The sequence below is a fragment of the Pan paniscus genome, chromosome 4, assembly GCF_029289425.2.
Source record: "Pan paniscus chromosome 4, NHGRI_mPanPan1-v2.0_pri, whole genome shotgun sequence".
Classification (NCBI taxonomy): domain Eukaryota; kingdom Metazoa; phylum Chordata; class Mammalia; order Primates; family Hominidae; genus Pan; species Pan paniscus.
Window position 1 is genome coordinate 129,428,645 of NC_073253.2, and position 14,166 is coordinate 129,442,810.

The following is a 14,166-nucleotide window of genomic DNA, read 5'->3' on the forward strand; positions in this document are numbered from 1 at the left end:
TCGAGGCCTGGTCCATATTGCAGGCAAGCCCTGTCCCGCCCCCCAGGAAGTCGATTCTTATAGTCTGAGGGCTTGAGGGGCATCCTGCTCAGCAACTGGGCAGACTCCTCGGCACTAAAGCGCCATTGATGCTGGACAGTGGGGCTCTAGCTCTAGACACAGACGCCTAGGGAGCTGTGGGGCTGACTGGTGGGCCCTAGCAGTGCAAAGAAGGAAAGTGAGAACCGGAGGGGCTGTGCCAGGGGAGCTGGGCCAAGGGCTGAGACCAGCCTGCACTGTGCTTCCCAAGCCACTGCCCTGGCATGGCATGGCCCAGGTGTCTGTCCAGAAGAAGGGGTGCTTTTTCTAATTAGCACAAATGCCCCATGTGAATTAATGGCAGCCCTGATGTTGACTGGTCATTCTGACTCCCAAAGTATTGCAGGCAGGAGAGGACGGGGGTAGGAGGAGGCCAAAGGGTCTTAGGTACCAGGTAGGATGTCCTGAGTCCAAGTAGTGGCCCCAGCTCCTCCCACCTTCCTAACCTGTATGCTGCAGTGACCCTGTGCCCAGCCCCAGCCAGGGTGCCTTATTTAGTGCAGCCACATTTTCCCTAAACACTGGCTTACACACGCCTCTCACCCCACCTGCACTGGACTCAACTTCAAGGGCCCAGCTCTAATACATTCAATATAAATAACTCAGGGCAAAATCCCAGACCACAGGAAGGGCAGGACAGATAACAGTCAACTATAGCACAGTGGATCGGTGCTACAGAAGGAGTTGGGGATGTGAGCATGGCAAGGGACCCCTTCCTCCTCAGATGAGGAGGGTAGCATAGACTTCTAGGAGGAAGTCTCATTTATGTGAGTCCTGAAAGATGGATAGGAGTTTGCCAAGCCAAGTGGTGGAAGAGTGCTCCAAGCGGAGGGAATCATGACCCTCAGAGCCAGTGATGTGGCTGGAGCACAGAGTGAGAAGGGGAGGACGAGGCTGGCACCACTGAAGACCTGGAGAGCCCATAAAGGGCCCTGGCACTGACCTGGTGGAGGAAGGGCTGTGGGGCCACGACTGACTTTCTCACCTTACAGAGCCTTGCTTCCCACATGTGCGAAATGGGAAGAATATATCATGCCCACCTCAAGTGGGTTGTCACACGTGGCATTTATGTTACTCAGTGTCACCTCTGTGTGCTTGGCAAACAGAACAGTAACCATAGCAATAGCCCACCTTTCTGTCTGGTCAGCCTCTGCTCTGGAGGTAGCACAAGGCTCAAGGTGGAGATCTGCCCTTCCTTCCATGGGCTTTTCCCCAAGGCCTCTCCCAGCTCCAGACCAGGCTTCAGGAGCAGCCCTCTGCTTGAGGGACCTGAGAGAAGAAGTCACAGCCCTGTGGCTGAGGAGGGAGGCATGCAGAGGTTCTGGAGGCACCGGGATTCTAGAGGCCTTCATGCAACAAGCCTGCTGAGTGCAGAGCCCAGACAGAGATGACTAACCAGCAGACCCTGCCATCCAGGACCCCCAGGCCAACCTCTCTGCCAGCTAGGCTGGTGGCACCCCAAGCCAGGCCACAGGCCTTTCCACAAAGTGACCCTTAGACTGAGGTCAGGATGAGAGTGGGCCAGATTGGCCCAGAGCAGGAGGAAGTATGGAACATTGCAGAGGGAAGGCACCTGGGCCGGAGGAGCAGGCTGACATGGCTGTGCCGTGGTGAGCAGGGGACATGGCTGGGGCCTTGGGGTCATGCTCAACTACTGCCACCAGGCAGGCTGCCAGTGTAGCCAGAACCCCCATCCCAGGGGTCCTAAAACTTGGAGCATTTTTCAGGTTAGGGAAGCACTGGTTCAGGTCACCCTGACCAGCCAGGCTGGGAAAGGGAGAGACTGTGTTTAGAACTGGGACAGTGTCCTGTGCACAATAACCATACGCCCTTTGCAGTGTCGTGGGTGTCATCCCAGCTCTGCCACTTACTAGCTGTGTGACCTTGTGCCTTAGCTTCCCCATCTGTCAGGTGGGCATAGTAGTTGTACCTAATATCATAGGTCTGTGTTAGGAGTATCTGAGTTCAACTCTGCACGGTGCTCAGAACTCTGCCTCACACATGGGAAATACTCCGCTCACATTAGCACATGCTTTTCTCTAGGCCTGAAGCATTTTTTTGCCTGGCACATAATAGGAGCTCATAAATACACCCTGACCAAATGGTACCAATAGCGACCAGCTGAGCATCCTGATCTCTTGGGGGGCTGTTTCTGCTGGCACAGTCCCCTGCCACTGGGAGGCGTTCTTGGGAGGGCCTGAACAGGCCTCACCTATCCCCTACCCCCACAGGCTTGAGGCCAGAGGAAACAGCAACTTTCTTCGCTGGGAAAGTGTTGTGGGGCTCAAGCATTTGGGGGTTTTCAGAGTCAACCGTCAGAGGCGAGGGAGTTTCTCTGCTGGCGGTGGCAAAGGCTGTCAGCGTGCACACAGCCTGCGAGCAGACCGCTGCGGTCTGCAGGGAAAATGCCGACTGTGTTTATTTTTCACCTGAGCCTGCAGGAAGTTGGGGGGGGCGGGTTGGGGGGGTGGTGAAGGGGGATGCCAAGCCAGGCCCAAGCTTGACTTCAGAACAGAGGAGAACTACCTCAGGAGTCTCCGTTTCCATCTCCTCCTGCTTGGCCCTGCCTGGCTGTCTTCTGGGCTCCTGTCTGGTAAACAAGAAGGCACGCTGGAGCACCCGAATGAGGAATTCCTAGCCATGGGCTAAGGAAATAGTCCAGAAGGGCGAGGAGCCCCTGTGGGACAGTGGACTGGAGTGGTCTGAGGAAGTCTTTGAGCAGTAAGAGCAATGCAGTGGCAGGAAGGACCACTTTTGCTGGGAGTGAGCCCTGTCACCAGGCATCCAGTAGAAGGCTGGACAGGCATTGGTGGGACAGAGATGACTCTCAGGGTAGCCCTGGGGTGTCTGGGATGGTGGGGGAGACAGAGGGGCAAAGGCAAAGAGCATGGGTCTGGGGTTTGCTGATCAAGCAGTATGGACTGCTGGTGAGGCATCAATGCATTTAAACATCCCAGCATGCTTTGAGCACTTACTGTGCACCCAGCTCTAGGTTTGGTACTCTGTCCTCAGAGGATGAGGGCAAGAGAGATGGTGTGCCATTGAAATGCTCAGGGCCTGGTGGGGACAATCACCCTAGGCCTGCCTCTTTCCATTGAGGGCTGGGCACAGTCACCATCAGGGAGAGCAGGGGAGGGGGGCTTCAGTCACCGGGCTCCCCATATACATGCCAGGCCCCAGGTGACCCCACCCTGTTGTCTAGGCAGCCTGGCCCTGAGACAGCCTTGTGCTGAGGCCCTGGAGTGGGACGTTCCACTGGGCGAGGGGGACATGGGTGCCAGGCCCTGTGCTAGACGGTTTCCCCTGGCTCCTACCACCGGGCGCAAAGCGGGCTGGGGATTGAGGCTAAGAGGCAGCCTGCATGAATGTGGGAGGGACTGGCCAGGCCCTTGATGCTCTGCCCTGGAGCCCTGGCCACCCCAGGACCTCCAGCTGCCAGTGAGTTCTCTGCCCCACCCCTGCCCATCCAGCACTTCTCCTGTGGTCTGACAGCAGACTCCTGTTTAGTGCGTTTTTTCCCAGTTCCCAAGGAAGGCTGATAGACAGAATGAGCCCACAGCCTGCCAGGCAACACCCCGCAGCACTGCCCATCACATGCATATGTACCAGGCCAGCAGCTGTAGACTGGGCTGGATTCTTTTGGAGGTTTCCTAGGCCCAGCCTGAGCTGTGCTGCAACCTGGGGCTCAGGTGGCAAAGCTGGACCTGGGCCAGGCCCAGCATGGCCAAGGAGGGTCAGCTCTGGCCTCCCCGCTCCTGGCAGGAGGACTCTCCATGGCTTCCTGGCCAAAACTCCTGTGGATAGCTTCTCAGTAAACCACCTACTCCCAGGGGAAGGGTAGTTTACTGAGAAACTCACCATGGAGCCATGCTCTCACTACCTTGGGGCAGAGCCCCAACTCTGGGCAGAGCAGAGACTCTGGGACTGTCTTCCAAGAGCTGGCACCGTGGACCCCTGGCTCAGCTCCTTAGGCTTCCCTGCCTATTCTGCTAGCCAGGCGCTCGGTCCATCCCAAGGGTCAAAGAGCCAGAGCCAAGGCTGGATGGCAAGGCCTCCTCTGAAGCAGGAGCTTAGACTCGAAAGCCCCCCATGCTCCAGGCATTTGTGCCCTAAGGTGGTGAATGGTGGAATGCTTTCTGGCAGGATCCAATGTTCCTGAAGGAGTAGGCCCTGAGGCTCAGTCTCTGTGCCCTCAGCTGTCACGAGGCCTGGTCAGGGCTGATGTTGTCTGGCTGGCTGGTGTTATTCTAGGAACCTGTTAGGATAAAAACACCCCAGGGGTTTCCAGGAAACTTCCTACTTTAACAGGCCCTTGGCTCCTTCTCCCTGGAACTTTAGGACAGAGCAGAACTTTTGCATCTGTGACCAATGAGGTGAGTAGGACTGGTATTCTCATCTCCGTTTTACAAGGAGAGAAAATGCAGCCCCAGAGAAGGATGAGACTGGCCCAGGATCCTCCAATAAAAGGTCAGTGAAAAGGTCAGCAAGCCTAGAGCCAGGCTTCCCAACCTACCTCACATCATGGCACACTTTCAGCATTATCACTGGAGTAAATGAAGAAGGATGCTGGAGGCTAAAGCACCCATAGGAAGCCCCAGGCATTGTGAACAAGGAAGAGAGTAGAAGGTGCTGGGGTTACAGAGGGAGCAGGAGCCAGATCACGTAGAGCTTTACTTATTTGAGACAGCATCTCACTCTGTCACCCAGGCTGGAGTGCAGTGGCACAATCACGGCTCACTGCAGCCTCGATCTCCAGGGCTCCAATGATCCTCCTCCCTCAACCTTCTGAGTAGCTGGGGCTACAGGCATGCACCACCATGCCCAGCTAGTTATTTTTATTTTATTTTTAGTAGAGACAAGGTCTCGCTATGTTGCCCAGGCTGGTCTTGAACTCCTGACCTAAAGCAGTCCTCCCTCAGCCTCCCAAAGTGCTGGGATTACAGGCATGAAGCCACTGCGCCCAGCCCACAGAGAATTTTGTAGGCCCCAGGTCAGGAGATACCGTGGGAAGCCACTGGAAGCTTTAGGCAGAAGTGACACGATCTGATTCCTGTTGCTGCTGGATTGAGGACTGGCGGAGGGGCAGGAGAGAAGCATGGGTCTAAGGAGGGAGCTGCTGCAGTCATCCAGGTGCAAAGTGATGGTGGCTTGGACTGGGTGGGGGCAAGGAGGAAGTGGTGGGATTCTAGATACATTTTGAAGGTAGAGCATTAGGATTTGCTGACAAATTGGATATGGAGTATCAGAGAAAAAGGAGTCAAGGATGACTCCAAGATCTTTAGTCTGAGCAGCTGAAAGGATGGAGTTACCACTAACTGGGGAAGAAGACAGGGAGGAGCGTTTGGGGCAGGAAGTCAGAGGTTCCGATCTGGATATGTTGAGTTTAGGGGGCATTTCAGACCACCAAGTAGAGTTGAGTAAGCATTTGGAAAGTAGAGTTCCTAGAAGTGGGGCTGGAGAAGAAATGTGGAGTCATCACATGAAGATGTTTAAAGCTGTAAACCCAGATGAGAGGAAGATGGGAGCCAGAAACAAGGTCAGGAAGGAGTGGCCCATGAAGCTGGAGGAATATCAGGCAGTGTGGCATTCTGGAAGCCAAGTGAAGAAACTCTTTCAAGGAAGTGGGAGAAACCAATTGTGTCTGATGCTGCAGAGAGGTTGGGTAAAATGAAGACTGAGAATTGACCATTGAGTTCAGGATGGTGGAAGTCACTGGGACTTTGACAAGAGTCATCTAGTGGAGGGATGGGGCAAGAGACTGTCTGGCTGGGTTGAAGGGAGAATGAGGGCTGAGAACTAGGGGCAGTGAATGGGGACAGGTCTGCTGAGGTTTCTGTAAAAGGGAGTGAGACAGGAGGTGGTAGCTGGGGGAGGATTTAGAGATGGGAGAAATGGCAGCCTGTTTGTACCCTGATGGGAATGAGACAGGGTTTACAAAGTGCATGACACAGTCCCTGGCATGTGGCAGGTACCAGATACCTGAAGGAGTGCACATGTGTCCACATACCCTGCAGCTGCCCCAGCCTCTCTCCTTCCTTGCTAGCCACCTATAGGGACATCAGCCCCTGTCTGCCTGAGGAAAGGAGGAAGCCTGTGAAGCCCTGTTATGTAAGGCTCCTCCCGGTGGGCAGATGGATGAGCAGGGCCCTGACAGGTGGCAGTGTCAGCACCTTCCCCAAGACCTGAGGGGAAGGGTGAAGGCTGTAGCCCGGAGGCAGGAATGTGAGGAAAGATGCCAGCAACAGGGCTGTTGCTGGCAGGTGTGGGAGCCTGTGCCCAGCTGGGAGCTTCGTGTCTTGGCTACAGCAGGGCTTATACCCAGCCTTCCATCTAGGCTTGCCCTGGGCTTCCAATAACGAAGTGCCGAGGGACTGTGCAAGGCCTCCTCACCATGAGCCACCCTTCTCCAGGCCTGGTAATAAAGGGGCCATGAACCCTATTCACTACTAGGAGAGATGCCTGAAGCTCTTAAGGAGTCTGGCTAAATTCACCCAGTCAGGAATTGCACTCACAGAGTGGGGACGAACCCAGGCCACAGCCCCTCATTACTGACTTGCTCCAAAGATGTCCCGTTTCCTCTGTGCCAGGAGTCAGAGATCACTCATCCATGCTCCCAGCCAACAGCATCCTTGCAAACGGGCTTTTCAAAGTGGGAAGCTGAACCTTGGTTGCAGATGATGTCTCCAGGGCCCTGACCCGTGCAGATGTGCACTGAGAATACTATAGAGCTGGGCCTTGGCCCTGGCAGTGACTCCCTGCAGCCAGGTCTTCCTGGGGAGCCCCTCCTTCCAGCCTGCTGACTGAATCATCTCTTGATAGAGCAATGCAACTAGTGTTAAGAGTCTTGGCTGGGCGCAGTTGGCTCACGCCTGTAATCCCAGCACTTTGGGAGGCCGAGGCAGGTGGATCACTTGAGGTCAGGAGTTTGAGACCAGCCTGGTCAACATGGCGAAACCCCATCTCTACTAAAAATACAAAAATTAGCCGGGTGTGGTGGCGGGTGCCTGTAATCCCAGCTACTCGGGAGGCTGAGTCAGGAGAATCGCTTAAACTTCCAGGAGGCGGAGGTTGCAGTGAGCCGAGATCGCGCCACTGTACTCCAGCCTGGGCCACAGAGTGAGACAATGTCTCAAAAAAAAAAAAAAAAAAAAAAAACAGAGAAAAAAGAAAAGTAAGAGTCCTGCGGTGCTGAGGAAACAGGAAGTACGGGGGCTGGGCAAGGATGGCCCTGGAGGAAGCCAGGCCCCATCTCCCCTGATTTAGGGGATTGAGGAGGGCCCTTCCCTGTGTCAGAAAATCCTGTTAGGCCTGAGCTAAGACAAATGGTCAGACTCAGAATCCCCAGACTGGGGGCTAGAAGATGAGGAAAGATAGATAGCTGTGCTTCTTCCAGGGTGTGCTGGGGTAGGCCTGGGTCCTCAGGCCATACCCTGCTTTAGGGGGCTGGAGGCTATAAGCAACCTCCCAGACGAGCCAAACCTGAGATGAGGAGGCCAATAAGGGTTTTCTGGACAGGGGAGACGCACCTCCAGGAATTGAGTGCCCAGAAAGACCAAGAGGCTTTCTAGGGGGTGGGACTGCTTGGGCAAAGTCTTGGGGGCTAGTGGGCAGGGGTACTGGACACTGTGACTTGAGTGGTACCCCCTTCGCTGAGGCCTGTGGTTTTGGCCACCACTTTTCTTTGACAGCTGGGCTTCCTGTATACCCTCATCCCAGTGCCTTCCTCCCTCAGGACTCGCCACACTCACCCACCCTCCTCCTCATTTTTCAGCACAAGGCCAATCAGCCCCCCCACGGTGTCCCCCAACTCTCTCTCTACGAACATTTCAACAGCCCACATCCCACCCCTGCACCTGCGGACATCAGCCAGAAGCAAGGTACAAGCCTGGGATGGGGAGGGGCCCAGTGAAACCAGAGCCTAAGGGCCAAGACCCCAGCTTCTGAGACCAGGTAGCTGGGTCCATTTTATAACTGGAGAACCTGGGGCTGTGCAAACTAAGTGCCCAAAGAAAATTCCAGAAAGATGGACTGGGGGTATAAGGGCATCAGAAAACTGGAAAAGGTGGTGCTAGGTCAAAATGTGAAGGCTTCAGGTTGAAGCCTAAATCCCATGGGTGACCCCGCTGCCAGTATGGCAGCATTGCTGAGAACTGTAAAACTGTAGCCTTTCCTCCTCTCAGTGAGAAAATGGAAAGTGGTGGTTGTGATGGCTGATTCACCTCAGCCTCAGGCAAAGTCATTCTGAAATCCCTCATTGTCAGCTGTGGGAAACCTGCTGACTCAACCCTGGGGGGCAGGTGGAGCCTTGGCTCCCCAGGCTGGGCTCCCCTAGACCAGGGGCCTGCCTCCTGCCCAGAAAGCTAGGCTGGAGTCCCCCGAGCAGAGATGCCCCAATGCCTCCATGCCTGAGTGACTTCAGCTCTGCCTACTGGCCCCCTAATGTCTTAGGCAAGTCACCCCAGCCCTCTGCCCTGGGTTCCCTTGTCTGTCAAAGGGGCACTATTATCACACTGGGATCCTCCTGAATAAACTAGTTTATGTCTGGTCCTCTAGCAAAGCTGGTGGGATCTTAGGGCCCCTGTAGGAGGTTCTAGGATGCAGTAACTGCTGATGTGGCCTGCCAGGTCAGGCTAGCCCACTCACTCAGCTTCTCTCCTCTGCAGTTCACAGGCCTCTGCAGACCCCTGACCTCTCTGGCTTCTACTCCCTGACCTCAGGCAGCATGGGGCAGCTCCCCCACACTGTGAGCTGGTGAGTGTGGGCCCAATGGGAAAGGGGTACCGTGTGCTGGTCAGACCAAGACCTGCCTGCCCTTCCATTTCCTCCTCCATCCCTCTTGGCTGGCCACCCTGCTGCCAGCTCTGTTTAGATGCCAGGGGCTGGCCAGCAACTCTGTCCTAACCTGGCTCTGAGCTAGGGGTCCTCATGTACCCCGGCCTGCATTCCCCAGGGAGCCTGACATACTCCCTTTGGAGAGGCAGGAGAGCTGGTCCCTGGTCCCAGCCCTGTCTCCCTCAGTGTCCAAGAGATCCCCTTAGATGGGAGAACTCTGGGCTGCTAAGGGACCTCCAGGGCCATATGAGTAACTGAGGAAGAAAGGTGGGCCCGAGCAGGGAGGGGACAGCATGAGTGGCTACCAGAGAGGCTGCTGCTTCTCAGCTCACTGGCCTCAGTGCCTACTGCTTTTGGTCCTTTCCTTGGCTGAGCTGCTTGAGGGGCAGTGTCCCTCCCTGCCCCTGTGGTGCCTGCTTAAGCCCAAGCCTCTGACCAGCCTGCTTGGAGATTCTTAAGGCTGGACCAGGAAAAGGAAGCCTGGCCCCCTAAGCCAGTAGGCCTGACTATGGGCCAAAGGGCCTGTCCTCAGCTGGAGTTGGGCCTTGGCAGGCTACTTGGCCCTTTACTCATCAACGATAGTTTGAGCTGCGCAGGTCTCTAGCCTATTTCAGAGAGCTGGGCTGTGGCAGTCACCCAACAGCAGGAAAACTTGGCTCCCCAAGGAGATCGGGCAGGCCAGAGGCCCAACCTGTGGCCCACTTGCCCTTTACCCATGGTCAGCACCCTCCTCCGTTCCAGCTTCTCCTTGGACAATCCATTCTGAATACAAATTAAGACTACTACCATGAATACCCCTAGGATCAAAGCGTGGCAAGATGCTCAAGAGCCCAGCCTTACTGGACTAGACCAGGGTTCCGTGGATGCAAATCTGTAGGCCAGCCTTTCAAAAGCATCCCCTAGGCCAGCAGTGCTGAAGACCAAGAGAGTTGAGCCTACAGCAGATTTTACCCACCAAGGCTGTAAGGAGGGGACTTCAGGCAGCCCTGTGCTCTCGGCTTCCACCCGGTGGCACTTGGCTGTGAGGAAAGAAGTAGGGGTATTTAAGCCATCTCTCCACTGAGCCCTATTGTGTGCCGGGCAGGGTTCTGGGCACCAGGGAAGTCGGCACTGCTGAAGCCAACTGATCGTTAGGTCCCTGCCCTCTCAGAACTCAGTCTACCTCGTGGGCAACCCAGGCAAAAAACCAGACAGTTACAGGGCACTGTTGGTAGTGCTCTTGTTAGGGACTGTAGGAGCCCAGAGAGGTACCTCATCCAGCTTGGAATCTCAGGGATTTGAGGAGGAAGGGTCACTTAGCCAAGGAAGACCTGAAGGATGACCAGGAGTTGAAGCAGGCAAAGTGGTGCAAAACAATCCAGTGTTAACAGTGGCTGCAATGGCCCCAGGACAGATATCAGCCCTATACCGTCAAAGAAACAGAAGCAGGCTGGAGGGGCCCAGGGGCCTGCTAAGCTGGGTCCCAGGAGAAGGATACCATTTCCATCCCTCAGGCACCCATACAAGTTTATAGAGGGAAACCGCACAAGCTGCCCTCTGGTGGCAGATGCTTGAAATTCCAGCGGAGGCCCATCTGTCTCACAGGATGGGTCAAGGCCTGCCTAGCAAGGTAGGGAAGTCTTTCCTCGTGTCTGGCCAGCAGCCAGACTGCTAACAGCTATCTCTCCCAACCACAGGCCCAGCCCTCCTCTCTACCCCCTGTCCCCTTCCTGCGGATATAGACAGCACTTCCCTGCCCCCACTGCAGCCCCTGGCGCCCCCTACCCCAGGTGAGTCCCCTACACTGCAGCTAGGCTCCTGCTTCCTGTTGCCCAGGCTTCAGAGCCCACACAAGGCCATGCCCGGGCCAGTGCTTGCCCTGTGTTAGTCGTTTGTCCATCTGTCCGTCTGTCATTTTGCAGCCCCCTGCTGTCCTGTGCCTGAGAATGAAGCTAGTGCAAGTGCCAAGAGGCCTCAGCCTGGGCCACACCGTGCAGCAGAGCACCACAGAGGCCAGGACAGTACATGCATATGTGGCTCAGCCCGTGTGCAGATGTGTGTGCACTCACCTCTGTTCTTCATCCCTACTTAGAAGGACTCTCCTGGGCATCCCCTGAGCTTTGCCCAAGCTGAGACAGCACCTTTTACCTAAGTCCCCAACCTCTGACCCTTAGGGGCTGCTGGCTCAGGGACAATACCTGTGCAAGCAGTAAGGGGCAGAATGGTCTCCACAGAATAGCAAGAAAGTGAAGTGGGAGGTGTGTGTACATGGATCCCTTCACTTAGGTCACTCCCTCAGTGACAGACTCAGTGCCAAATATGCAATGGCAGGGGATTCCACAGACATTTCCTGCCCACTGGAGCTCACAGCCCAGTATAGCAAGTGTAGACATGGCACCGGCAGCTTAATGGGCCAGCTGAGTGATGGGGAAGCCCCAGGGAGACCTCACCAGGCCTGATGGGTCAGGGAGAGCTTCGCGGAAAGATCTTTTGCGAGAAGAAAACAAGGGAACAGCCATAACTGGGGCTGACGGGGAACGGAGAGGGACAGGAAGCAGAGGGGAAGAGAAGGGGCTAGCAACAGCAGCAGGATGCTCATGCAGGGCTGTGCAGGCCCTTGGGAGCAGCCTGGGTTCTATTCTTTGGACGCTGGGGGAATTTCAGCCGAAGCAGGCCAGGAACATTCAGGTGTCTCTAATGGTTACTCTGGCTATTGTGTGGAGAGAGGCCTGGAAGGGTCAAGCAGGAGAGGGATGAGGCCTCACAGGGCAGCCACAGGCTCCTGAGGCTGGGTTGGTAGGGGAAGGACGTGAAAAAGGGACAGATTCAAAAGCTACTTGGGACCTATGTAGTAACCACCTGAATGGCAATCTATGTAGATTTTTGCAGTGTGTCTGTGTAGTGTGCTGGGAGCAGGTATTTGTATTTATCTCTGTGTACTTATGTCTAGGCCAGTAGGATAGAGTATCTATCTGTTCACCTGTGTCCTCAAGTTATGTATTATGCAGGGGCCTCCGTGTGTGTCCAAAGGTCTGGCCCATAATTCTTGGCTCAGTGTTAACTTTCTTCCTGCCTCCAGGTTCACCCACCCATCCTTGATGCTAGGTTCTGGTGTACCTGGTCACCCAGCAGCCATCCCCCACCCGGCCATTGTGCCCCCCTCAGGGAAGCAGGAGCTGCAGCCCTTCGACCGCAACCTGTGAGTGAAAAGACAATGATCGCAGGGGATGTGTCAGTCAGGATACACATGCCTCCCCACCAGGCCTGAGGACTGCCACGAGGTCCCTGGCTAAGCTGTTTTGTGCCTCTGGCTATGTTTTTGATCCTCAGAAGTAGGAGGGGGTGGGTGGGATGGGGAACAAGGATTTTTCTGAGCCAACAGAGGAGGGGCTCAGAAGTCCTTAACACATGCTTTTCCCACTTGTCTGTAGTGTTCCTATAAGGAACAGGTACTTAGCTGTCTGCTCACCCATTTGGGGGCAGCTAGGAAAGATTCCACTTAGAAAACTCTGGTATCATACACTTACACACACTCTAGGCCCACACTAGAGGAGGAGGCTGCCATTAGGTGGGCACTCGGGGGGCTCCTGAACAATCTGGATTTGTGCCCCTCAGGAAGACACAAGCAGAGTCCAAGGCAGAGAAGGAGGCCAAGAAGCCAACCATCAAGAAGCCCCTCAATGCCTTCATGCTGTACATGAAGGAGATGAGAGCCAAGGTCATTGCAGAGTGCACACTTAAGGAGAGCGCTGCCATCAACCAGATCCTGGGCCGCAGGGTGAGACCATGGGCAGGTGGGCTGGCAGGGATGCTCCCCGACCATCTTCAGCCTGGTGCAGCCTGCTGACTCCCTGATGCACCCCACCTGCCCCCCTTCCCTGTTGCAGTGGCACGCGCTGTCGCGAGAAGAGCAGGCCAAGTACTATGAGCTGGCCCGCAAAGAGAGGCAGCTGCACATGCAGCTATACCCAGGCTGGTCAGCGCGGGACAACTACGTGAGTGCCTAGTGACACACAGCAGGGGTGGGCAGGGGACCCTTCGAGATACCATGCCCCAGGCCACAATCTCAGTAAGGAACGCAGAACTACTGTCCTGAAGGCACCGATAAGGAAGGGCACGGAGGGTCCAAGGCCTCCCATGGCTGCCTCAGAAGAGGACAAGCCCACATCCTATTCTCCACTCCAGAATATGCTCACACATGGGCTGTTACCCAACATTTGATTGGGCCACATGGGCAGAAGGGGAGAAAGGGGTCTGGAAGTCACCTCCTTCCATTCAAACTGGAGACCAGATTGGGGTGAGGGAAGAGCTTCTAAATGCACTCCATAGCAGCCTAGCAAGAACAGCAATCAAGAAACACCAGCACCCCAAGGTAGGAGGGGCCTGTACGCCCAGAATCCCAGAGTTACCCAAGCTAGGCAGCAGGCTGTGGGTATCCCAGTGTCTGCCTCCCAGATCTGAGCATCCCTCCTTTTGTTCCCTGCAGGGGAAGAAGAAGAGGCGGTCGAGGGAAAAGCACCAAGAATCCACCACAGGTGAGACCTTCTCTCAGCAGCAGTGGAGGCTCCTCTCCATGTCCCCATTTCAAGAACAGCCCTCCTCTGACCCAAAGGGAGGAACACGGTACCCAGCCAGGAGCCTTCAGGGCCTGGGGCCTATGAAAACAAGGCCTGCATCTCACAAGTCAAATTCCCATGCAAGAAACAGCTATATTATACTAAGTCCCAGGGAAACCCAGCAGAACTGGCTTCTGCTGGGTAGAATTGGAGTAGATGGTGTGTTCCTCTGCCTTGCACCCACTACCTTTGCTAGCTCCACTCACCAGAGAAACCAGCAAAGAACTGACTGTATGGTTTGATGCTTAGCCCAAACAATGTCCTGGCTAGTTCTGCTGAGACTGGGAGAGGCTGAGCTAGGCCCCATGACTAGGCCCAGTAGACACACAGCCTACTGGCTGGAGCCTGGCAATTTATCACCCCCACTTCAACATTTTTCATGGCAGTGCAAAGTGCTCTATGTAGAGAAGCCCACACCCTGCTGCAGGCCTCCTTCCTATGGGTGAATTCCTGCCCCTCTGATAACTTAGACTCCACATCCCTGACCACCTCAGCCGTGCTGTCCCCACACAGGGAAGCTGGAGGCTAGGACTGGGACAGAGCAGGGCAGAGTTCCTAGCCCTTTTTCCAAGGCAAAGAATAGGCCCTTCCTTCCATCTGCAAGTGTGTAGAACAGCATAAGGTATAGCCTTCAGCCTTATCCCTTGAAGGAATGTAGGTC

General features: G+C 55.3%; 1 protein-coding gene across 12 annotated transcripts in view; it reads left to right on the forward strand.

Moving 5' to 3' along the window:
• Positions 1-14,166, forward strand: part of TCF7 (transcription factor 7) — a 39,588-nt gene that overhangs the window by 21,629 nt on the left and 3,793 nt on the right. For 7 of the 12 annotated variants that reach the window (XM_055112691.2, XM_055112685.2, XM_055112689.2 and 4 more), the window contains exons 4-9: positions 7,850-7,955; positions 8,742-8,829; positions 11,969-12,088; positions 12,505-12,667; positions 12,777-12,884; positions 13,376-13,424. In XM_055112691.2, the coding sequence (XP_054968666.1) occupies positions 7,850-7,955; positions 8,742-8,829; positions 11,969-12,088; positions 12,505-12,667; positions 12,777-12,884; positions 13,376-13,424 (634 nt within the window). Of the gene's footprint in view, positions 1-7,849; positions 7,956-8,741; positions 8,830-10,586; positions 10,680-11,968; positions 12,089-12,504; positions 12,668-12,776; positions 12,885-13,375; positions 13,425-14,166 lie in introns of all 12 variants that reach the window. The other 5 variants (XM_063604226.1, XM_055112686.2, XM_055112688.2 and 2 more) reach the window with 1 other exon arrangement.